Source organism: Helianthus annuus, chromosome 3 (genome assembly GCF_002127325.2).
Source record: "Helianthus annuus cultivar XRQ/B chromosome 3, HanXRQr2.0-SUNRISE, whole genome shotgun sequence".
In the NCBI taxonomy this organism is placed as follows: domain Eukaryota; kingdom Viridiplantae; phylum Streptophyta; class Magnoliopsida; order Asterales; family Asteraceae; genus Helianthus; species Helianthus annuus.
In genome coordinates, this window is record NC_035435.2 from 34,890,001 (window position 1) to 34,917,771 (window position 27,771).

General features: G+C 37.2%; 1 protein-coding gene across 1 annotated transcript; it reads left to right on the forward strand.

The window, feature by feature from the left end:
- Nucleotides 1-2,154: 2,154 nt before the first annotated feature.
- LOC110870863 (protein GLUTAMINE DUMPER 5) lies at nt 2,155-3,085 on the forward strand. Its single transcript, XM_022119959.2, has one exon. The coding sequence runs from the start codon at nt 2,258-2,260 to the stop codon at nt 2,672-2,674; it is 417 nt and encodes a 138-aa protein (XP_021975651.1). The 5' UTR covers nt 2,155-2,257; the 3' UTR covers nt 2,675-3,085.
- The last annotated feature ends 24,686 nt before the right edge of the window (nt 3,086-27,771 follow it).

Here is a 27,771-nt window from a genome sequence, read left to right on the forward strand (position 1 = left end):
TGCTGCAATGTGTTCTATACTCAAATACTCAAAAAATAAAGCATACCTGCTGCACTAACAATGTATCTGATCATGTATCAAACCACTGCTGCTCTGACCATGTATGAAACCACTGCTGCACTAACAATGTATCAAACCACATTGTGTTCTAGAATCTGATTAAGCACACTCACATTCAGACATTGTAACACATTCAGACATTGTAACTCACATTCAGACATTGTAACACATTCAGACATTGTAACTCACATTCAGACATTGTAAAACATTCAGACAATGTGTTGTAGAATCTGATTAAGCACACTTACGCCCAAACTGTCATCTTCAGGACTGATGCCCCAAGTGTAATGCAAACTGTCATATTCAAGACTTATGCAAACAGTCATTCTAGCATCAGGTTACTAGGCTACAACCTGCAAATGCACATACAGCAACTGTGATCAACCAGTGTGTGTTATTTACAACCTGCAAATGCACATGAAACTGTCATCTACATGAGTGTGCTGCCCATTTTAATAAATCTGTTGATCAAACATAATGTCAAGAAACAATGAGTGTGCTGCCCATGTTGATTAATCTGTTGATCAAGCTACCAACATTAACCTAGATTAGCTAAGTACTAGGTAACCAAGCTAACAACATACCCAAAATCAACATTTAACACAAAATGCATAAAGGATTCCAACAACATTGCATAAAGGTAACCAAGCTAACAACATACCCAAAATCATCATCATCATTTTAGACAAAAGCTAAATAAGTTAAGTTAAGTTAACCTACATATTACACAAAAGCTTCGATTAAGTTAAGTTAAGTTAACCTACATATTACACAAAAGCTAAATAACTACTAGAGTAAACATCTGCTCAACTCTCCGGTGGTAGATGGAAGATGAGGATAGGCCTCCCAAACACAGAGACCACCAGGTGGACCACCAATGATGAGCTTCATAAGCTCATCGTTTGGTCAACTGTAAAAAAACCAACAGTGAACCAAATCAGACCATAAACCCTGTTTAGAACATGATAATGACTAAATCTAACCCTGGTTAACTAACATTTGCCGATTATACCTTTGGTGTGGCGGATGAGATAGCGGATTAGCCAACAAAAGACCGGCATTTAGACTGATCTGAAGATAGCGGAGGAGTTGTTGTCGCCGGAGGAGAAGAACGATCGGGGGAGAAGAATGATCGGACGAGTTGTTGTTGCCGAAGAATCACTGATCGCCGGAGAAGAAGACTGATCGCAGGTTGAAGGACGATGGTGGCAAGGTGGGGGTAGGGGGGGGTAATTATGCTTTGTTATGTTACTTATAGGGGGTGTTGTATCAAAGAAGCTTCTCATTAGTAGCAAAATGACTAATTTACCCTTTGACCATCAGCTTATAATGTTGACTGTTAAGGCACTTTGACGCCGAGGGGTAAATATGCGACATAAGAGCAAACAGTAGGGGGTAAAATTGTAATTATTTTCTTAAGAAGGTAGACATGCCAATGACCCCTAACCTCATAAGGTAAAATTGCAGTTTACTCTAATTTTATGCCTTTTATCATTGGTGGAATTGAGAATTTTGTAATGGTTGTGAATGCATTCTTAGCTAAAAATACATTACACTGTAAAAAATTCAAACATGTTCAAGGCTTACTAATAAAACTAATACATGTAAATATTTTCGAAAAGAAATAAATATATATAAACATCATTTTATTTATAAAAGAAATCATTATAAAATAAGTTAAATGGAAGCTTTATGGTCATTTGAAATTACGTCCATTGTGCTTTTTATTTCTCACTCACTAAGGGGCTGTTTGGTAGCCTCTTAATAACCATTCAGATGTTACCTCTTAATGGTTTAAAATCTCTGAATGAATAAGAGGTAACCTCAAGTCTGAATGGTTAAGAGGTAACCTTTGAATGATAAATCATCACATGTCACATTCTTCTACCTTCTCATTGATAAAATTCTTAATGGTTCCATTAAGAGGTAGTCTCTTAATGATCATTCAGAGGCTACCAAACAGCTCTAAAACACATAATTAGAGACACACGTGTACATGTATAAGTCACACTTCTACACCATTTAACCATCTAAAAATGGGCTATATATATGATGATTTAACGCGTATTGCTTCTACACCTTCATTCTCCTAAATGTTCTTTAACTTTTTCTTCCAAACCTTCCCTCTATATATAACATAGGTATAACCGATTCTATTTCACCTCACATAATCCGATTTATTATCAAATATATTCCCATGGCAGTTGAAGCAACTTCTTCAACACCTCCATCATCATCACCGCAGGTTACTATTCAACGTTCACCGTGGCACTCACCGGTGCCATACCTCTTCGGAGGTCTTGCTGCCATGCTGACTCTCATTGCTTTCGCCCTCTTCATCCTCGCCTATTCTTACTGGAAGCTCTCTGACGAAACCGAAAGCCGCAATGACCATGAAAGAGATCTAGAATCCGAGAACCCGTACCAAGAATCCAAACCCGAATATTACAAGGCGCAACCTGTTTTTGAAGAGAAGTATTTTGTAGTCATGGCTGGACACACAAAACCGACGTTTTTGGCAACGCCCATTTCAAGTAGAGTTACATCATTTGGTTGCAACAGTGATCGGAGCCATTCAACAGCAAACTCCGAGTTGGATATAATGGAATCGTGAATCGTCTGATCAGCTCTCAGCCTTCTTCCTTGGGTTGCAGGGAACCTCAACACACCCATTGCTAATTTTTTTCTATTTTATTTCTTAAAATGTACATGAGTTTGGTAATATGTAATTTTTACATTTGAATCTTTAATTAACTTAAAACAGCAAACGAAAATTGTACTATAAAAGTGCTATTATTTGTTAGTAAATCTAAACCACTTTCGTGAGGGAAAACACCACACCGCTGGACCATTCCGAATTATCTCTTGAACTTCAGTTTTCTCTTTAGGGCATCCCGATTTCCATCTATCTCATTAAACTCTCCATAGCGAGGGGAAATGAACTCAAGAGGTTAGATTCTAATGAAACATCCTAGTGGTAAATGGTGTACTCCATAACCAAAATGTTATGAGTTCAAATGTAGGAAAGTAGAGATGTAATGTATTTATTGTACAAAATCTATGTAATGTATTTATCGTAAAAAATCTAGAAATTGTTATTAAAACAATAAATGTCTTAATGTCACAAGAAATTATTATAAATGATAGTTTAATTCTCTTTCCTCCGCTCTCCTCTCCTCACCCCAAGTACAAATTAAAAAAAAAAAAAAACAAAAAAAAAAACAATTGTTCTCTTTCGACCCCTTCGTCTCACTACTAACAAACGCCCATGGCTTTATAGCCTAGTGGCATCTTGAGGTGAGATAATGCTTTATGATTAATATGTCCTAGGTTCGATTAATGGGGGTTTTCTCATATTTTTTAGATTTTATTCTAAATTGGTGTATAGGCCTAGAGATTAAGAAAAATTGGGAGTGGGTAAAGGCTTCAGGGGGATAAATAACCGATATTGTGGCTTTCACATTTTATCTTCCACGTATTTGTGTTTGGGTCAAAATAAGAATCACTAAATAACTGAGAATTACCAATGAGATGGTGGTCTATTAGTAAAGACAAAACCTTTAAACATTTGGAAGAGGGAGACGTTGAATTCAAGCCCAATAGACGATGGGAATTAAAAAAATTGCCGTTCAAAAAAAAAACTGAGAATTACTTTTAAACTATTGGATATGTTTGAAATAAATAAATAAATAAAGTTTCGAGGTTTGTAATTTTCTATAAAAAATTAGACGCTGTTTTTTTTTTAAATATCATTTCTACATCTTTTTCTTATATTTTCACTTGCTTCCACATTTTCACTCTCGATTCTACCTGATATCCCATATATATTCGGGGGAATTGTATGCCGAAAATCCAAAAAGTTAGCATCATAATCGAATATAAGGTTCTAAGATGTCAAGATCATGTTTTCGACATCAAACCTAAAGATGTTCTTGTACGGATGCGAGAAAAATAACACTATTATATTGTTCTTGTTAGCTGTGTTATAACATTTCCAATGTTTATTTCTGATTTGTTTTTTTGGTCCAATCGAATGCGGCTAGGTTACGTTGAGTTAATTTACTTTTTGATCCAATCTAATGCAGCTATAGGGTACATAGAATTCAGTGGAATACATTGAAAACCTGCATTTTCATATTATTAACGCATCACATAACATAACGCTTGAACTAATCTGTTCAACGTTCCAGCACTACCCTTTAACATTGAAAATTTTCACTTTTAACTTATAGTTTTTAGTTTACATTTTTGACACATAGAAATTTTTATTTTTTTTAATCCCTACTTTGTAACTTACATTTTTTGCCCATACTTTGGCGACTTACGATTTTGACCCATATACTTTATATCAACCCCACAACTTTTAAACTTTGCATTTGTTCGTTTTGACATAAATTTGGTATTCTTTTTTGTGCATTATTTTGTATGTTTCCTACATATGAATGGAGTTGTATATACTACGTTTTGACTTGACGTTATAAGTTTGAGTTAGTCGTTTTGCATATAATACGTTATGATTGTACGGTAAAAACTCAATTTACTTTACGTTTTAATCCAATTGCAATGTTCTATAGGTTACATTGAGTTGAATCGAATACGTCGAAACACGCGTTTTCATATGATTAACGAATCACATTGCACTTGGACTAATCCGTTCGACGTTCAATCACCACCCCTTAACTTTGAAAATTTTCATTTTAAGGTTTTAGTTTTTCAGTTTACATTCTAGGCACATAGATTTTTTCTGTTTTCCCCTACTTTTGTAACTTACATGTTTTTGCCCATACTTTGGTGATTTACATTTTTGCCCGTATGCTTTATACCAACACCACAACTTTTAAACTTTTCATTTTTACGTTTCCGCGTAGATTTGGTATACGGTTTCGTGCATTATTTTATATGTTTCCTACATATGAATCGGGTCACGTATAATACGTTTTGACTTGACAGTATGAATTCAAGTTAGTCGGGTTTGCATATAATACATTATGATTATACGATATAAATTCGATTTACTTTACGTTTTGATCCAATCGCAATACAACTGCAGGTTTCATTGAGTTTAATCTATACACCGAAATACACGTTTTCATATTATTACCGCATCACATAACGCTTGGACTAATCCGTTCAACGTTTGAAGATTCAGTCCCTTTCATTTTTTTCCATCGGCAACTCCTAAAAAATATCAAGTTGCAGATTCAGTCGCTTGCATTTTTTCATAGTCACATTAATAAACCAGCTTTGTTATTTTAATATATATGTTTTTTAAATATATATGCTAGGAAACGGAAGTGGAACCAAATGGAATGCAGCGTAGCTGGCTAGGGCAATATTATTGTAAGGGCAAGGGTATATGTTCAAATTCAGGGGTATGCAATTTTCTTGATACATAATGTCTAATGCCTACGTCTTTGTTGTGTCTTTGTTGTGTCTATTTTTAATGTATAGGGCAGTGTATTTGAAAGTTTGGGAATGATTTTGATGGAAACCAGACTCATACGCGCGTTTGAGTAATACGCACGTTTGAGCTGGCACATGCGTGTGCATGACGCTTGATGCATATGTGTGGTCTATAAATAGAAAGTCCTTATGTGCATTCAAACAACTTTCACACTTGGAGCTTTATTAGGGTTTGATCAATTGTAAAGAATTGTTGTCCGATTATAAAGGAAACTTTGAATTATGAATCAAGTGTATTACATGATCATTACTTGGATTCCGCACACGTTAAGATCCGTTAGCTATCAAAATAAATGGCTTTTTGTGCTTTTCTACATTTCTAACCGTGCAATCTGTTCCTACAAGTGGTAGGAATTTTCTTGGAAAAGCTTGTTTGACCTAATTTGAAGAATTTTCATACTTTCCATGATTGAAAACCTCTGATTCTTCTTCTACACCTTCTTTTATCATATTTGAACAATATATCAAGATCACATATCAAAATTCATCCATTTACCATGAAATTCTACCAAAATTTGCTCAAAACCATGTTCACACGCATGAGAGAAACACTATGCGCATGTGCTCATATGCACGTATGAGACACATAGGTTGAAAAATTCAAATGTATAAGCCCTCATCCGTGCGTATAAACCACTTGCGTGTGTCTCATACGCTTGTATACCCTCATCCATACAAAGTTCATACATAGGGAATTGCTTCATACACTGGAATGCTCTCATACGTGTGATACATATGTTTGTAATCTTCATATGTTTGAAGATCCATATACCCTCAAAATCCTCATCCGTTTGACCTTTCATACACCAATTTCTCATACGCTTGTTTGCTCATACTCTCAAAAGGATTCATATGCTTAAAGTGCTCATACTCTAGAAATTTGTTTGAGTTTTTTCTAAGTATGGATTAGGATTTGTTTAACGCTTGGGTAGCCGGTGGGAGTTCATCAAACCTTATTCAACACATGAATCTCGATAATGAGATGGGAACCACTAATAAGACTCCTAAACTACTCAAGATGGAGAATTACTCGAGATGGGCCAGACACTTTGAAAACTACTGTCACGGCCCTCGGCCCCGGTTTGACCCGGTTTAAGAGCCGCGGGACAGGAATCCCGTGGTATTTAATTTAAGCGACAGCGAAAGTCTTTCAACACAGGATCTTTTAATACTAAAAATGCCCGTTTAATATATTACATAAAGTTTTAGGGATAAAATCCCATAATTTACAATAAGATGATTTCACAAGGAAATCTTTATTTCTCAAAACATGTTTCTTTATTTATTTACATTGAGCCACTTCTCTGAGCTTGTAGTGCTTCACGGCACTTTCCTTGGATCACAACAGATCACCTGAAACATGTTTGGAAAAGGTTTTGTCAGCGGGAAAATACTGAGTGAATCATTCATTTTACTGAAAACATTACGTTTGTTATAATTTACAGTATTAAGAGCGATTACAATGTTTCTAATATCCAACCAACTACCCACAGTATTTGTCACTCGACCATCCATTGGCTAGCCCATTTGTCTAATGGTGTATGTGATTGTGGTCAGATCACCCCTTGGCCACCCGTTTGTCCAAGTGTGACGGGAAACAAGTAATGTATACAAAACCCCACATACCGGCTGTAATTTGGTGATTACAAAGACTTAATCCCTGTAATTATAACTTTGAAAATAACTTGGAGTTTTGTATAACAGTTGATAAAAAGAGAATGACTCACATTGCAGATTTAACGAGCAAAGTATAAGCCTACGGATTTGCCTTGATTAACCTAATTTAACAATAATGCACATACAAACGGGTTAGTAACTAATACAGCAGTTATGACAATTCACGAGATTAAACCCTCACAATGATTTACAAGTGCAATACTTAATAATTCAACGGATTCACGACGAATAACAGAGCATAGTCCGAATTCGAACAGCACTCAAATATTCAAGTCGAAATCACGACGAATAATCAAAGTACAAGCTCAATTTGAGCAGCACTCGGACAATCGTTGGATAATTATAATCGATCGGACGTTGAATCGTAATAGCGATCGAGTTATTACCCTGATTGCGGCACCACTTCGTGAATTGTGTGTGGTGTGGGCTGTTATTGCTATAACTCGACGTACGCAGAGAATTTAGACGTCGTTTCAATCACAGAAAGCAAGTGCCAATGTCTGCTATTTATACTGATTTTTGTACACGCTTACGGACCGTAAGCCATATCCCTTACGGTCCATAAGGGAAGCAATCTAATTATATAGGCTAGCTGGGTTCGGGACTAGGCTTGCTGAATTGATACTTTTCTCAAACGAAACTTAGACAGCGAATATTATAGATAATCGTCAACTAGGGTTTACCCCCCTTGAGTTTTAGGGGCCCTGATCCTGATTCCGATTGTTCTAAAAATTTTTGGGTTAATGCAGAATCACTTGGGTGTCTCAATTAGGGTTTCCTCAATAGATAATTATTATTCTAAGTATTACTTTTAGTGAGAGTTGTTACATCCTCCCCACCTTAAGAAAAATCTCGTCCTCGAGATTTATTGGAATAAATGAGGATATTTGCGCTTCATTTCTGATTCTAGCTCCCAAGTGTATTCTGGTCCCCTCTTTGAATTCCATTTGACTTTGACCAGCACTAGTCGTTTGTGCTTGAGAAACTTGACTTTTCTATCTTCGATCTGTAGTGGTTTTTCTATGAATTTTAGTTTTTCGTTTACCTCTACATCTTGAAGAGGTACTACCAGGGATTCGTCTGATAAACATTTCTTGAGATTGGATACATGAAATACATCATGTACTCTAGCTAGTTCTTCTGGTAGTTGTAAGCGATAAGCAACTGGTCCTATTCGTTGTATCACTGGGAATGGTCCGACATACCTTGGACTCAGTTTTCCTTTCTTACCAAATCATACTACTCCTTTCCAAGGGGAAACTTTCAATAGTACTTTGTCTCCGACTTGAAATTCTAATGGTTTGCGACGATTGTCTGCATAGCTCTTCTGACGATCTCGAGCCGTTTTCAGTCTTTCCTTGATCTGAGTTATCTTGTCAGTAGTTTCTTATACAATCTCAGGACCTGATAATTGACTTTCTCCTATTTCTGCCCAACATACTGGAGTTCTGCACTTGCGTCCATACAGTGCCTCGAATGGAGCAGTTTCAATGCTTGAATGATAACTATTGTTATAGGAGAATTCAATTAAAGGTAAATGGTTATCCCAATTACCACCAAAATCTATTACACATGCTCGGAGCATGTCCTCCAAAGTTTGTATCGTCCTTTCACTTTGTCCGTCGGTTTGTGGATGATATGCAGTACTCAAATTTAGTCGGGTTCCCATTGCTTTCTGAAAACTCGTCCAGAAATGGGAAGTGAAACGACTATCCCTATCTGATACAATGGAGAGTGGAACTCCATGTAAGGATACCACTTCATCTACGTACAACTTGGCCAATCTTTCCATGCTAAAGGTTTCTTTCATGGGTAAGAAATGAGCTGATTTGGTTAATCGGTCCACAATTACCCAAATTGCATCATTACCTTTTCTGGTTTTGGGTAACTTAGTAACAAAATCCATTGTTATGAGTTCCCATTTCCATACAGGTATTTCCAATTGTTGTAGTAGTCCTGAAGGTTTCTGATGTTCAGCTTTAACTTGGGAACAGGTTAAACACTTAGATACGTATTCGGCTATATCCTTTTTCATTCCTATCCACCAGAAATTCTTCCTTAAATCTTGGTACATCTTATTATTTCCTGGATGTATAGTATACCTAGATTTATGAGCTTCTTCTAAAATCTTAATTCTTAATTCTCCTTGCTTAGGTACCCAAATTCGTTTCTTGTGGAACTTCCAAATTCCATCATTTCCTTGTTCTAGTTCTTTAATGTAACCTTTCATTCCTTCCGCTTCGTCCTTGATTGTTGTTTCCTGAATTTCCTTTAATTGCTCCATTAAATCTATTTGTAGATTTAATCTAAGAGCACGGACTTGCTTTTGCTTCTCATGATACTTACGACTTAAGGCATCTGCGACTACGTTTGCCTTTCCTTCGTGATATTGAATATCACAGTCGTAATCACTTAGGATTTCCATCCATCTTCTTTGTCTCATATTTAACTCTTTTTGCCCAAATATGTACCTTAAGCTTTTGTGATCTGTATAAACAGTAAACTTACTTCCATATAGATAATGTCTCCAGATCTTAAGGTCAAAAATTATGGCTCCTAATTCTAAGTCATGAGTCGCATAATTCTCTTCATGCTTTTTCAATTGCCTAGAGGCATACGCAATTACCTTTTTGCGTTGCATCAACACACATCCAAATCCTAACCTTGAGGCATCACAATATACTTCGAAATCTTCTATTCCTTCGGGTGAGGCTAAAATTGGAGCATTCGTCAGTCGGTGTTTTAAAATCCTAAAAGCTTCTTCTTGTCTAGATCCCCATTCAAACTTAACGGTTTTACAGGTCAGCTTAATTAAGGGTACAGCTATCTTAGAAAAATCCTTAATAAATCTTCTGTAGTATCCAGCTAAGCCTAGAAAACTTCTAATTTCCATAGCTGTTTGTGGGACCTTCCATTTAGTGATTGCTTCTATTTTAGCAGGATCTACATGAATTCCTTCGTGATTTACCACATGACCTAAGAATTGCACTTCTTGCAACCAAAATTCACATTTCAAGAATTTGGCATAGAGCTTTCCTTTTCTTAACAAGGTTAAGAGTACATGTAGGTGCTCACAATGTCCCTTTTGGCTTTTGGAGTAAATAAGTATATCGTCGATGAAAACGATCACAAATTTATCCAAGTATGGTTTACAGATCCTATTCATCATGTCCATGAATGCTGCGGGTGCATTCGTTAATCCAAAGGGCATGACTGTAAACTCATAATGCCCATACCTAGTTCTGAAGGCAGTTTTAGGTATGTCCTCCTCTTGTACCTTCAGTTGGTGATATCCAGATCTTAAGTCTATTTTGGAAAAATATCTAGCTCCTTGAAGTTGATCAAAAAGATCATCAATCCTAGGTAATGGGTATCGATTCTTAATTGTAACCTTATTTATGTAGGATCGTTCTCGGCCCTGTTTGAGTCGTTCAGAGAAGTTCGTATCCGAATTAAGAGGCGGAAACTAATAATTCGGTGCTATTGAAGCTGTATTCACTTTAAACTTGCTGTATTATTGATATTGAACGTGATTACAAGATTTGACAGCACTTCGGCAGCATACCAGAACAAACACCTTCAACTATGTGTTTATGGTTCGCTCCTATGGACCTATTTATAGACAAGCTGGTTCGCTTATACGTACACGTACGTATAAGCAGACCTACATCGTGACACATGAGCGTACCAACTACATACCCTATGAGCGATCCTGACCAATACTGACACATAAGCGAATCTAATCTAGTGACTGATAAGCGAACCCTATACAAACATGTATTTCTAGATTTCCATGCCATATTTGATTTGTTCAACTTCAAGACTTGATGAAAGACGTAGTCAGCAGACGTAAGTGCACTAACAGACTCCCCCTCGGATGTTGACGGAGTCTTCATAGAGTCTTCGCATATGTCAATCTACAATCTTCATCAGTCGTCAATCTGCCTCTGAAATATCTGTCGTTCCAAGAATCCCCGTTCTCTATCTTCATCAATAACCTTTTCTCTTTCAACTGTTGACACGGTGTCTTCAGACTCCCCCTCTCACACAGCTGGGATCGTAGTCTGGAATTCAAACTTTTACTGGTTCTAAGATCGTAATCTGTCACTTCAACACAGAATCGTCATCTGGTTCAAGACCTGCACAATCTCTACCGAACCATAAGTTTCTAAAAAAAAATTAAAACTTTTCAACAATTCAGAAACTATGTTGATAAGCTATAATAAAGATTTTGCATTCAGAACCAATTGCCAGCTTTTTCAAACAAAATTTACCAACTTCACATACACTCTCCCAAACCAGTTCTTCAAGTTTAGCACTTTGAATTTTTGAAAATCAGCATCTTAACACCAGTTGTCGAAAATCTTTTTGACTTTTCAAAATTTATGCTAAAACACACCAAAAATCTTTTTTTTTTTTAAATTTTCTGAAAGAAAGTAGAAAATGCAGAAAACAACTATTTACAAACAATATTTTTTGTGAGTTTGTGCAAGAGGATCATATCGGTTATGAAACATATCACTAACACCCAGCTTGATTACATTTTAAGTTCTAAACAATTTACCTAGATGGTCAGTATGTTTGTCCACTTAAATTTTCACACAGATTTCAATTGATTCGAGATACGATATTAATGTTTTAGAGACTTAAATTTAATTGTGTATCACTCCACTTAAATATACTCCCGTATCCAGATCCCAAATATTCAGTCTTACAGGTGAGTATACCACAGATGATATCTGTAAAGGGGTAGATGCGAAACCGTGAGAGCTCAGCTCAGAACTTCCGTTCAGCAGAGAGATGACGGCTCGACTTTTGGTGGGTCCCCTTTAGAGGATCTTTTATTACAACAGCAAAGATTATCAATTTTATTGTTTAATCAGATTGCTGAGGGCGAGCTTGTATTACAAAGCTTTTTGCAGAAAGTATTATTCGGGGACTAGGTCAGTATTTCCATACAGCAGAAGTCCTGGAATAATACCCCAGATATCACTGAGTATAAAGACCTAGTATCTCAGAATATGGGACCTTTCAAACAAGATTTCGGGGGTTACCCATATATTCAAGAATAGTTACCCACAAATCAAGCAAGTTCGAATTTAGGTTTATATCTCGTTTCAATTTACTAAATGTGCGAAAATCTACTGACACATCCGCAGTAAGATTGTTTATCACATTTTGACTTTACATATCTTTAGCATGCTGTGATAGTTCACTGATGTACTATCATTTCCTCTTTTATGCATCCAAAACTCATTTTTCAATTTTATCATGTTTTTGTCTTTTTCAAATTTTCTGATGTTTTTGGATTTTCTAAAAAATTCTTACTCCCCCTAAAATTCAAATATATCTAAAGAAAATTGAAAACAAACTCTACAGAACATGACAACTGATATCGAAACACTTCAATTCTCCATCCGTTTAGCTTAAACCATCAGAACTCCCCCTCACAACAAACTATTTTCCCATAATGATTTCAAAACACTTAAGTTTGTTTTAATCAGAATGATTTTTCCTGAAAATAAGTTTGATTGTTTTTACGACTTGTAAAATTGGGGTTCAAATCATCATATTGTTTTACCAATCTCCTGAATGATAATTAAATCAAGTTCAATTCAATGACCCTGATTTAACCACTTGTAAGAGCAACAACATTCCACAACTAAAAACTTTCAAACCTGTTTTTCAACCAATTACCATCTTTTGGTTGAATTCTCAAGGTGCCGATTCCTACTCCTCGCTTACAAACCTGGGAGTTCCGGCAAGTCCTACAAAACCTCAAACACAGATTAAGAAGGATGCCGATTCATGATCCACGATACCATCTTGGGATCTCCGGCAAGTCAGGATTTTATTCTTGAAAAAATATATCCACCCAAGCCTGACCTTCCTTGGGTGTAACCTCATCGTTTTCATCGTTCCTTTCAACCGACTTGTAAACCCATCCTTTGGAAGCATAAAAATCCTTAATGCTTTGGGCCTTACCACTGACCATTTTTCCAAAGATGCGTTTTACATTTCCGTTGAAAGTTTTTTCAATATCAATTTTCTTCTTGTCAGAATAAAATTGATTTGAAATTTCAACTTTTCCAATTTTAGATTTGTAATTTTTAACAGTTAGTGGCGGAAAATGCACATCGTCCACTTTCGGAACTTTTCTTACAATCTTTTTCTCAACATGTGGCTCCTCTGATTTTATGGAATCAGAATCATCACCAGACTTTTTACCTGAACCTTTTACAACCCATTTCTGATTTGTGGCATTGTCTATTCTTTTGGAAGCACTCTTTGAAGATTCTCCTTTTTCATAAGTTGAATTCTCAAAGCCTGTGAACTTCCGGGTTGACAGTTCAGTCTTCTCAACAACTTTTTCTTTCATTTTCCCAAAGACCTCCTGTTTTGGCTTGAAAGTCTTCGGACAATCCTTTGCAACATGACCCACAACTTTACACTGAAAACAAGATCTCTTTTCAACCTTCTTTGGATCTTCCTTCTTCTTCTTCATGTCCTCTTGCTTTTTAGCAAGGAATTCTTGATTCGTCTGATTTCTGAATGATTTTTCTTTTTCAGCTTCTGTAGTTTTTCCTGCAACAAACATTGTTTTTGATTTATAAACCTTTTCATTTTTATAGTTTTTCTGTGGAACAAAACCAAGACCTTTCTTTTTGTAATTACGATTATGGTTTGGTTTCTTTTGGAAACTATAACCACAATTATAACCCATTTTTTTGTTGATTCTCTGTTGATCTCTTGAAGTGTATTGTTTGGGTTTTCCATTAAGATCTAAATCTTTTATTTCAGAAATATTAATTTCTGTTATTTTGAAAACCTTTTGAATCATTTCAAGTCTGACACTTCTTATTGGAAAACTTTCATCTGAATATAATTTGTCAGAACCTTTCAAAGTATATGCCACTTTGACCGATTCATCATTCAAATTAGATTTCGAAAGTAAAAACTCTTTATCATAAACCCGTTTGTCCTTTTTATTTGTCGGCTTTGACGTATTTGACCCAGACTTTGACTCTGTTTTGGACCCCGGATTTGACTCCTCACTGTCATCTTTATCTAACACTTGATCGACCACACTTTTTATCAACTTTGACTCATGATCAGTGTCTGATGACGTATACGTGATATCAATATTTTCTGGCAAGTTATCCGACGGCCCAGACTCCCATTGCAAATTGATTGCTTTATTGACTCTTTCAGAATTCGGATTTCGAGGCATAAATCCATATTCAACCGGGGGCGGACATCTATTATAGACCACACTTGATTTCTTACCAGAAGTTTTCACTTTTTCTTCATCTTTAGTCACAATTTTCTCTTCTTCAGACATCTTCACTTCTTCAAACGTTTTCAAGTTCTCCACCACTGGATAAATCCTGTCAACAACAAAAGACAAACATGAGTAACTGTCTAACAACTTTTTAACTTTCTCAGTCTCTATCTTCTGTGTTGCCAGCTCCAACTCTAAATCAGCACACTTTTTGATATGAAAGTTAGCATCATCAAGCTTTCTAAGATATGCTACTTTCAACGTGTTCATCGCCACTGCTTGTTCACCACTCGAATCAGTATATTTGTTAATCTCTCTGTTCATTGTATCATACGATTCTTTCAACTTGTGAATGTCGTGCAACAACTCATTGTTTTGTTTGATTAACGAATCACAGTTTAAACACTTTTCAGAAACTTCAACTTGTTCTGCATCAATCTTTATTTCATATTCTGGAACTTCTTTGACATTTCTGCTCGGTTGTAAAAACTCAGCTCTTCTTCTTTTCTCAGCTTTCGCTTCTTCCTTCAATCTCTCTTCCTCTTCTGCTTCTTCTCTGTTCCTTCTTCGTTTTTCTTCAGCAGCTTCCATGACTTTTCTGCACCTTTCTGCACATTTCAAATCATAAGCATTAGCAAAGAAAGCATGAGAAGTGTTTTTGGACATCTCTTTAGCCATAAGATTTTGATCTGGACAAAAATCATCCCAGGTAAAACCTTCAGCCAACTTCTCATCATCTTGTTCAACCAAACACACTTTGCTGTCTTTCGGAAGATACTTTTCCCAGGTAAAATTATCATATTTTCCCTGACTAACAACACATGCTCTTTTATCAACCACATCTCTCCCATGAACTGTTTGTGTCTATTGTTGTGCTGGTGGTGTGATTTGATGATAGATGGCCTTCTTGTGATAGTCGTTGTTTCCGAAAGAATTCTGGGCTCCGGTAGCTTCACGGTTTTTGCACTCCCTCTTGAAATACCCTTTCTCCCTGCAACGAAAACACGTAACTTTAGATTTATCAAAACCCAAAGTTGAAACGTTTGCATCACGAAAATCATCACGGCCTGTAATTTGTTTAAACTTTTCAGCACGTCTCATCACACTCGCCATACACCATTTTATATCCATCAATTCCATTTCCTCAGCATCAATTTGATCGTAATCCTCTTTCGTGAGCTTTGGATTTCCGATCTTTCCTGCAACAAAACAACTATAAGACTCTAAAAACATCCCTAACAAAGACATTTGATTTTTTGCAATTTCTTCAGTGTAGTCTTGATCATTTTCAAGGCTTAACACAATGTTACACTGAAGTTTTCCACCATTCTTTGTTACAGAGATATTAGGATCGAAAGATGAAAATCTTGTGCTGTTGCTTGATCCTTGAGATGCCTTCTTCTCAGAAGAATCTTTAACACTGTAAGCAATTTCGATCTTAGGAGAATACTTTGTTGAATCAGTAGCACCATGCTTGTAGTACAAACTAATATCCTGTTCTCCATCGTAGTTCTTTATCCTAGCGATCTTCCTTTGCTCCATCTCTTGAGCTTCCAGATGCTTTATGAAGTCTCCTAGAGTCATCTTTTTATATTCTGCTTTGTTGGACCTCAGCATCATCAAAAATGTTCCCCATGTTTCATATGGAAGCGCATTTGCAAGTTTTTCAATTAATTCATCAGTATCTTTCTTAACACCAAGTTTCGTCATATTTCTAACCAAGTTACAATATCTATCAATAATTTGCTTGGTGTTTTCATTTTTCAATCCTCGAAACAAATCAAATTCTTTCTTCATGAGAGACATGTTGTTCTTTAACATATCATCACTTCCCGTAAACTTTGCTTCCAATTCTGTCCACATTGAATATGTAGTTCCGTCATGTTGAAGCAGTATCAAGATATCTTCTTTTATAGCTTGCTGAAGCAGACTCACCATAAGCTTTTCATCGCGATATTTCTTTTTATCTGCTGTACTCATCTCTCTAAGTGTTAACGGAGTACCATTTACAACATCATTCTTTGTGGGCTTAACATATGGCTCTTCAATGTGTTCCCAAGCATCTAGATGATAGGCTTCAACCCAATTTCCGAACCGTTCTGACCACACGTTATAATCATCAATATCCATGAGTTTAGGTGGTCTTTGAGATGTTCCGGTTTCATTGTCGATCAAAGCACTTTGAGTAATCGAGGTTGGAGTAGCAAAAGCGTTATAAAATTCAGTATTCATCGTTCAAATGTCCAAAGATCACAAAAATTCCAAAACTTATACAATCCTGATATTGACCCTTGGAGCAAACCAGTTAAGATAACAAATAAGCGGACCAGATATGCTGATCAAATAAGCGAACCAAGTAAAGCTGACCAATCGAGCGAATCAACTATTGGTCAGATAAGCGAACCAATAGACTTGACCAGATAAGCGGATCAATCAAATATCGTTGGAGCGGACCGACTAAGTCAAATAAGCGAACCAGAAAATAGCACTCTTGAGCGAACCAGAAACTGTCACTGGAGCGGACCACACTTAAAACTTGCACACTGAGCGAATCAACCCTGTACTTTCGAGCGATCCAGGATGCTGATGTCACTTTTTGAGCGGAACCGTATAAGCGAACCCCCTAAAAATCAAATTCTAGGTCGATTTTAGTTCTGAAAACTTCAAGGGTTTGTTAATTCATGATTTCGAGTGCACTGTGTGATTTTGAGCTGATTTTACCGTGAAAATTTTTGAAAAAGTGAAGAATGTGTAGAAAATCAGAAGAAATTCAGCTAAAATGGCTAGAAATCCTCCTCCTGAGCTCTGATACCAATTGTAGGATCGTTCTCGGCCCTGTTTGAGTCGTTCAGAGAAGTTCATATCCGAATTAAAAGGCGGAAACTAATAATTCGGTGCTATTGAAGCTGTGTTCACTTTAAACTTGCTGTATTATTGATATTGAACGTGATTACAAGATTTGACAGCACTTCGGCAGCATACTGGAACAAACACCTTCAACTATGTGTTTATGGTTCGCTCCTATGGACCTATTTATAGACAAGCTGGTTCGCTTATACGTACACGTACGTATCAGCGGACCTACATCGTGACACATGAGCGGACCAACTACATACCCTATGAGCGATCCTGACCAATACTGACACATAAGCGAATCTAATCTAGTGACTGATAAGCGAACCCTATACAAACATGTATTTCTAGGTTTCCGTGCCATATTTGATCTGTTCAACTTCAAGACTTGATGAAAGACGTAGTCAGCAGACGTAAGTGCACTAACAATTAAATTCTCTATAATCGATACACATTCTCATCGATCCATCCTTCTTTTTCACAAACAACACTGGTGCTCCCCAAGGGGATGAACTAGGTTGTATAAATCCTTTGCTTAGTAATTCGTCTAATTGCTTTTTCAATTCTAGCATTTCGGTGGGTGCTAATCGATAAGGTGCCTTAGCTATTGGTGTAGTACCCGGAATTAAATGAATTCTAAATTCTACTTCTCTATCGGGTGGTAACCCAGGTAATTCTTCTGGAAAGACATCTGGGTATTCTGAGACTACAGGGATATCCTGCAGTTCCTTATTTTTAGTGTTAATGATTACAGAAATCATATACACCATTTCTTGTTTTCTCGAATAATTAACCAATTTCATCACTGAGATGAATTTCAATGGTTTTCGAGGTCTATCTCCTGTAATTAAAATCACATCTCCTGTGGGGGTACGAATTTCTACGGAATTCTTATCACAGAGAATTCGAGCATGGTTGGCTATTAATCAATCCATTCCTAATACCACATCTAATCCGGCTAAGTTCATAGGTAGCAGGTTTGCAGAAAACTTATGGCCTAATAGTTCTATTTTTCCTTCTTGCAAAACTTTATCTATGTTAACAGAATTCCCTTCTGCGGTTTCGACCGTAAAAATCTACCTAAGGGTAGTTAATGGTAAATTAAGAGCTTGGCAGAATGAAGTATTAATAAAACTTTGGTTTGCACCAGAGTCAAATAATACTTTTGCAAATACGTCGTGAACTAAGAACGTACCAGCTATCACATCTGGGATGAGTTTGGCTTCTTGAGTGGTCAACTGGAATGCTCGTGCATTCTTCTTAGTAGTTCCGTCGGCCGTTTTAGCTTTATTGTCTGCTGGTTTGGCTAACTTAGGACATTCAGATTGGAAATGTCCCGTTTCTCTCCAGTTATTACAGATTCTTGTTTTCCATCTGCAGTCTTCTTCACGATGTCCTCTTGCCTTGCAAAAGTTGCAGATTATATTGCATTGTCCATAGTGTTTCTTCTTGCAATTTCTGCAGAAAGGAGGTGATGAGGATTGCCCTGTTCCTCTTTTCTTAGTATTACCCACACGAAATCCTTGGGTAATCTTCTGAGCCAATTCCTTCTTTCGATCTTCTTCTCTTGTGCGTACCAGTTCATCGGTTAAGGTATTAGCTAACTCTACAACATCGTCAATAGTGCGTGGTCTCGCAGCCTTAACGATGTTACGGATTTCTCCGATTAATCCCCAAATATAACGGGAAATGAGTACTGGTTCTGGCGAAGTCAGGGTAGGTACCACTCTCGCATATTCGAAGAATGTCGAAGTATATTTCCGACAATCTACGCCTATCATACGATGATTTAGGAATTTGTTGGCCATTTGTTCCTTTTCGTATTCGGGACAAAATTTTCTTTCTACAAGACTCTTAAATTCTTCCCAGTTCATTGCATAGGCCACCCTTCTTCCTTTTGCTTGCAATACAGTGTTCCACCACTCTAACGTCCCTTCTTTGAACAAATTCGACGCATACATAACTTGATCTTCTTCGGCACATTTACTTATTGCAATTACTGCTTCGGTTTTCTCTAACCAACGCAGTACTGCAGTTGCTCCTTCGTTACCTGCAAATTCAGCAGGTTTGCAAGCAAGAAATTCCTTGTACGTGCAACCAGGCGTTGCAGCTTTCATTTTCTTAGGAGGTGGAGCTTGTCGTGGATTATTATTGTCATGATTGCCGCCTCCATTTACACTATGACTAAAATTGTCTTCCTGGGTACGTTTACTAGGAATGAATTGTTGCGGTTCAACAGGTTTCTGAGCAGCAGCTATGATTGCAGGAATAGCATTAGCTATCCCTTGAGTGATGATATTTTCAATATCTTGTCTAGTCATGTATTGGTTTTCCTGATTTTGCTCAGATTGATTCTCTTCATTAACTGGTTCATTACTAGCATTTTCCATCTGATAATTGGTATAAGTGTAATTTATTAGTGTCAAATAATTGCTACTTAAATATAACAAAGCAATTACACATAAACACATAAAACCTTACAACACATATCTATAACCAAAATTGTCTATTTTCTCGACTTCTACTTTGTTTGATAGATTATATAGGCGTCAATACACACTATCTTTCTTACAATGTTTTATTTCCCATTTTACAGAGTTAGATTTCACTATTACTATTATTATACAAACAGACTTTCCAACCCCACTATTCTTTGATCAACGGGCAGTTCAGTAGTGATGCTCCCTCTCGTTATACTTCCAAGAGATTTGTTCCCCTATTTCCCAGATCCTATTCCCTGTACCTATCAGTTCTTCACCAAACTGATGAAGTTCGGCCAGGTTTTCATAGCTCATTGGCGGGTTGGGGATAGGTTCTGGATCAAATTGAGGAAGTAAAGTATAGGGACTATTGATCATATTTTGGAATTGCCAGTCATTTGTCCACCACTCTTCCATTTGGCCTAAAGGTCGTGTGTGGATTAGTGGGTCTGGAATAGCTGGTTCTAAGTTTATTGGGAATTGGGCTGTGGCAGGGTAAGAGTAGAGATTATTGTTGATAGGTTCTATGATATCACAATTTGCCAGTAGACGGTCTATTTCGTCTTGGAATGTGATCTCCTCAGGTTGTTTAGAGCTCTCTCTGATCTCTATTCCCTTTTTCTTAATATCTTCCCTTATTTCTATTTCTGCTTGTTTGGAACTTTCTCCAGTTTCTATTTCTTTTCCGTTGCTCACAGGATTTTCTATTTTAGGAAGTCTCCTAGTGGCTGGCTTCCTCCTGCGTACTTTTCTCCATCCTACATATCTTCTTCTCTTTTTAGGTTTGGCTTTTTCCAGCGGTGGAGCTTGGAATTCCAGGGGTTCCTCTATGTCAGCAATATAACCAGTAAAGTCGTGGGAGACTTCAATTGGTACTGGGTAGAGGTTGAGATTCTGAAATGCTTCCGATATCTCATTCATGCGGGATAGCATATATGCAAAATGCACAAAAATGTTAAGTTAAAACTTTGGAACAAAGTTTAACAAATAAACATTGAAGTTTTATTGCATACTAATTTGTACAAAGACAACAGGAAAGAGAACATACTAGGATTGATTTATTTATTTACGGAGTAGCAATTTTCTACTAATTCAGGTTTATTGGTAATTTAAAGATTTGTGTTTTCTGTCACGGTAGCTAGCATATACAGATTTGCTCATTTTTCATCTAATTGGTCTTCCCAAGGTGGATTACTGCCTAATTCCTGAATTTCTGGATTAAACCTCACTTTCTTGATTTGGGGTTTCTGGCTTTTCCTAATGATCGAATTTCTTTTCTCTGGGGTGAGAGGATTCTCATATTATGCTTTTCGAACAAAAATCCCCTCGTCCATATTTACGGGATATTTTGAGGAAGTTTCTTTTTCCTTGGGTGCAGTGTCTAATTTGTGGTAAATAGCAGAAAGCTTCTGTTTACCCATACGGTATCTAATCAAATAAATCAGTTAATAAAACACATAATCACAGAATGGCAATTAGTAAAAGTTAAGTATTTACTTAATTTATTTAAAATAGGCTTAAATCAGTGGCTCGATCAGTGGCTCTGATACCACCTTTTCCTGTCACGGCCCTCGGCCCCGGTTTGACCCGGTTCAAGAGCCGCGGGACAGGAATCCCGTGGTATTTAATTTAAGCGACAACGGAAGTCTTTTAACACATGATCTTTTAATACTAAAAATGCCCGTTTAATATATTACATAAAGTTTTAGGGATAAAATCCCATAATTTACAATAAGATGATTTCACAAGGAAATCTTTATTTCTCAAAACATGTTTCTTTATTTATTTACATTGAGCCACTTCTCTGAGCTTGTAGTGCTTCACGGCACTTTCCTTGGATCACAACAGATCACCTGAAACATGTTTGGAAAAGGTTTTGTCAGCGGGGAAATACTGAGTGAATCATTCATTTTACTGAAAACATTACGTTTGTTATAATTTACAGTATTAAGAGCGATTACAATGTTTCTAATATCCAACCAACTACCCACAGTATTTGTCACTCGACCATCCATTGGCTAGCCCATTTGTCTAATGGTATCTGTGACTGTGGTCAGATCACCCCCTGGCCACCCATTTGTCCAAGTGTGACGGGAAACAAGTAATGTATACAAAACGCCACATACCGGCTGTAATTTGGTGATTACAAAGACTTAATCCCTGTAATTATAACTTTGAAAATAACTTGGAGTTTTGTATAACAGTTGATAAAAAGAGAATGACTCACATTGCAGATTTAACGAGCAAAGTATAAGCCTACGGATTTGCCTTGATTAACCTAATTTAACAATAATGCACATACAAACGGGTTAGTAACTAATACAGCAGTTACGACAATTCACGAGATTAAACCCTCACAATGATTTACAAGTGCAATACTTAATAATTCAACGGATTCACGACGAATAACAGAGCATAGTCCGAATTCGAACAGCACTCAAATATTCAAGTCAAAATCACGACGAATAATCAAAGTACAAGCTCAATTTGAGCAGCACTCGGACAATCGTTGGATAGTTATAATCGATCGGACGTTGAATCGTAATAGCGATCGAGTTATTACCCTGATTGCGGCAGCAGTTCGTGAATTGTGTGTGGTGTGGACTGTTATTGCTATAACTCGACGTACACAGAGAATTTGGACGTCGTTTCAATCACAAAAAGCAAGTGCCAATGTCTGCTATTTATACTGATTTTTGGACACGCTTACGGACCATAAGCCATATCCCTTACGGTCCGTAAGGGAAGCAGTCTAATTATATAGGCTAGCTGGGTTCGGGACTAGGCTTGCTGAATTGACACTTTTCTCAAACGAAACTTAGACAACAAATATTATAGATAATCGTCAACTAGGGTTTACCCCCCTTGAGTTTTAGGGGCCCTGATCCTGATTCCGATTGTTTTGAAAATTTTTGGGTTAATGCAGAATCACTTCGGTGTCTCAATTAGGGTTTCCTTAATAGATAATTATTATTCTAAGTATTACTTTTAGTGAGAGTTGTTACAACTACGTACAAGCAAACCATCTTGATGCATGGATAGCAATCGAAGAATAGAACAATATTCCAAAAGCTGAAACTGGAGAGAACTAAATAGGTTTCACAAATCCCAGAAGCCGAAAAAGAGAAATCTGTTATAACAAGTATCCGAGATGGTTATTCGACATTTTACATATGTGTATAGTGAGTTTCTGAGATGGGTGTTCAGCTTTGTACATATGTCTACGTTAACAAAACCATGAATAGAACCCTCATCTGCTTCATTATATATATATATATACATAAATTAAAATCAACATTTTCATTCAAAATCAACATATATAATCTTGATTATATGTAACCAGTTCATCTTCTTCATCTTGATTATATGTAACCGAGTTTGTTATTATCATTATCATATTCAAGACTCGTGAGACTGTTGGTTCATATTTTGTGTCCAATGCTTGTCTAATAGATTAGATGTATTTTATGCTGATTATGTAATAGTTATTGAAATGGTCAAACAAATGTGTATTGACCCGCTCGTTTGAAGTGGTCAAACGAGAGGGTTATGTGTTTGACCGTGTGTGCGTGCAAGTGAAGTGGGTGTGACTATAAATACCACCCCTTGTCTTTCATTTGCACCAGAGAGAGTTAGAGAGTGTGGGTGAGCTCATTTGAGAGTTCACAGTGAGTTCTATTGTGTGGGGGAAAGATCACCACTTGGTCTCTCCCCGGATGTATACTCCTTTGGTATTAGTTCGGTTAGCTTGTAATCAGGCCGATTTGTAATGTTTTACTACCGATTAATACAAAGAAGTTTTGTTTATCCATCTCTAATATCTCCCGTCTTGAACTAATCTCACACTAATCACGGTTTCGGTCCCGAAACACGGTCCTACAATTGGTATCAGAGGCATGGTACCCGATTTAGTAAATCTAACCATTTGCTAAATCACATGTGCTCTAGATCTGTGATTTTAGTGATTTTTGTTCAAGATGTAAAGTTGGGTGAAAATGAGAAAAACCCAGATCTGACCCGATTGGATGGGCCTGACCTGAAACGAAATACATCAGAGAGTTAGGTTTTCTGTTTTACACCAAGAAAAATCATGTTTTCATCTTGTTTTAAAGTATTTCTTTAGATCTGCATAAGAACAGCTTGCTGTTCTTCACTATGTTCTTGAAAAAATAGTGGCGGCTGGTTAAAGAAACTAGGGCTTCTTCTGCTTATGACAAAACACATGTTGAAGCCAGCGACGAAACACCTGCTGATGCTGATTGACGAAACACAGACCTGCATGAGTGACGAAAAACCTCCTGCTCTTGCTCTTTACGAAAGACCTGCATGTTTTGTCATCCATCGTCTTTTGTCATGATGACTTTTGTCGTCTGATAGTCTTTCGTCGGCTATTTGAGTGTTTCATCGGCTGCACCTTGTTCATCAGCATGTTTCGTCGACCAGCCCTATATATATGCATAACTGAAGATAAACAGCAGATAGGGATTGGAAGTAAGTGGTAGCTTGTTGCGGGTTAGAGGTGTGTATCGAAGTGAGAGATGGAGGATGTCTAATGTTCGGCTGAGGTTGAAAGTCTGTTTATGTCAGCTGGACTAGTTTGAATGGGAATATTGATTCGATCAATGGAGGTTGGCTTCAAGTTTTTGATCTGTGTATCGAAGAAATTTAGAAGAGAATGGTGGTTGCTGATCTTGTATCGTAGAGGAGAAGAGACAAAAACTAGAATGTCGGCTGTTGTACAATGTTGTTGTCAGCTAGGGTTTTGCAATGATAATGTTTTTGCATGGGCTAAGATAACGAGGCCCAATGGTTTCAAACGTTGTTAACTTATTTTCAGGGCCCACCTGATGATTGAAATAATTTCTTACAAGTTGCAAATATCAGCAGCTGATATACCAACGATTTTAGTTGGGCCCATCACTTAATCAGCTGAATATCTTTGATATCTTTGATTGGGCCAACATTTAACATTTCACGAAAAATATAAGCATGTGAAAAACCAATTTTTCGTGGAGTTTGATAGATTGGGCTTGGGATTCACAAATAATCTTGTTCCCAAAAATCCTATCAATGAAACGCTTGGGCTACTAGATTTTGGTGGAGTATGTGAGCATTTCATTGGGCCACGGATTTTTGTTGATAAGACGATAGGGGCCCACCAGAATGGATGATGTAGAAGATTGATTGTTGGCTTATAACTTTCGAAATACAAGGTGGTACACTACATTTTTCAATTTTAGAGTGGGGCCTACATGGAATTAATTAGTTACGGTTTGGAGTGTGGTGCATAAACTTCAAATTGATTACGTGAGTTGCAAAGTGAGGTCGGTTGTTCGCGAAAGATATTTGAGTTAATTTTTAACGTCAAATTTGTACGGGTTCGGGAGCACGCGGGATGATGAAGCTTGATGAAAACAAATGATTTATTTTGAATGTGGGGTAGTCACGGTTACCGATGCTAACGTCATATTTTGGTGACTTGACTACTATGGGCCAAAAACCAAAATACGGTATGTTCACTTCCGCACGTCAATGTTTATGATTGTTATCGGTTATTCATAAATGTTCGAAAGCATTTTGTTTATTGTCATATTCTAGCATTTGGTAACGATTGAATGAACCTAGAATGTTAATGTCGTTCCTAACGAGTTCACAAAGTCTTTGGAGGGATACAAGTCGGATCCTACGGGGTACTGGGGGACGTTTGTATTCAACTAGAATATGCAAAGAAGAAAGTCGTTTTCGTGATTTTTCGAAAAACCGAGAACATTCAGTGAAGATTGACGATAGTTCCGCTCAGTGGGGGGAATTGGTGAACATTTGAAGATAAATTCTACTCAGTGGAGAGAATTTATTCTGTGAAATTGATGACTGTTTCTTTAAAGTGGATGGAATCTGTTAAGGTTTAGAGATCTTACCAAAGAAATGGGGGGATAAAAATTCCGTATGTCGAATTTCTTCGGTAAATTTCTAAACGCAATCATAGGTGGTATAGTTTGTGATTTTCTGGTGATACAAACGGTTCGGCGTGGAATGTTTTGCACAGACATATATTTGAGGATTTTAATTAATTCTCCAGCCAGCGTGAAGGGTTTTGCACGGAAACATACAGGTATCTAATGTCGACAGTTGTTTCAAAGCGCTGTTCACTGAAGACCTGGGGGAATCTTTATGAAAGCTGATAGTTCAAAGCTGAAGACCTGCAGGATTCGGTTTTGGGTTTGATGTTTCTTTGGGATTTTACAGGGATCTGGGGGTAACTCAATTCTCTGAGTTTGCAAACGATGTACTTGGTCAAGCTGACTTCCTGAGTACTGATGCTGAAGATCCGTAGTGCATTACGTTGTCAACTTCACAAAGGCGAGACAATGAGATCTGGATGTAGTTCAACTAAGCGTGCTGTTTGGTTGAGCTTGCAAGGGATACACTTGGTCTAGCTGACTTTCCTGAGTGTTGATGCTGAAGATTAAAGTGCATTACTTGGTCGTTTCCACAAAGACGGTTTACAGAAGACAGTTCTCCAGAAATTTCTACTAATGTAGTATGGTTGAATGAAATAGAGTTCTTATGACATATCAAGACTTGATGCAGTTCTTAAAGAATGGAACCCTTATCAAATTTCGGTGGGAGTATTGGAAGATCAGCGGAAGATCGGTCTATTGAGCCTTGTGAGGAAATTGCACAACACCCAACACGGATACGCGTACTTTGAGGGGAACTATTATACAAGAAGCGTCAAGATATTACTTACCTGGATCATCAGTCAAGGGGGAATTTGTTAACATAATGAAGATAAATACTTGACTGAAGATCGATTGTAGTTGCATTTTCAGCATTCGACAGCAACGGACAAGGGGGAATTTGTTGATGCAGATTTTGTGTTCTAGATGTATTTTATGCTGATTATGTAATAGTTAGTGAAACGGTCAAACAAATGTGTATTGACCCGCTCGTTTGAAGTGGTTAAACGAGAGGGTTATGGGTTTGACCGTGTGTGCGTGCAAGTGAAGTGGGTGTGACTATAAATACCACCCCTTGTCTTTCATTTACACCAGAGAGAGTTAGAGAGTGTGGGTGAGCTCATTTGAGAGTTCAAAGTGAGTTCTATTGTGTGGGGGAGAGATCACCACTTGGTCTCTCCCCGGATGTAAACTCCTTTGGTATTAGTTCGGTTGGCTTGTAATCAGGCCGATTTCTAATGTTTTACTACCGATTAATGCAAAGAAGTTTTGTTTATCCATCTCTAATCTCTCCCGTCTTGAACTAATCTCACACTAATCACGGTTTTGGTCCCGAAACATGGTCCTATAGAGACCAATCATCATAATTCATAAGAATCAATTTTCTAAACTTGAGAAAAAGATATACTTTAAGATTTGAAAAGCATGAATAAATTTAATCAATTAAATATGGTAGTGACTTTCATATATAATGAAAAATTATACTTCAAAATTTGAATAAAACTAAAAGGTTTTCTAAACCCAATAAAGTAACCATGGGACCAATAGTAAACCTTCAAACCCTTTGTGTGGTGATGAAACAATGGTGGTAAGCGCTGCAAATGCAAATCTATCCCATCATTTCGTGTTGGTGCACTATATCTGTCGACTTCGTCTTGTATCGAGTCTTTCAATGTATTGTATGGATTAGGGCTCGAATTACGAGAAAATATGAAAATGTATGTAATTAGGGTGTAGGTCCACTTATATGTACATGTCCGTATAAGGGAACCTCCTGGTCCGCTTATTCGTACATGTCCGTATGTAGGAACCTACCTGTTCTGCTTATTCATACATGTCCGTATATGGGAACCTACCTAGTCCGCTTATTCGTACATGTCCGTATATGGGAACCTACGTGGTCCATTTATTCGTACATGTCCGTATATGGGAACCTACCTGCACTATAAATACCATATGAGCGGATCCATTTATAACTTTGTCAAATTCCATACCG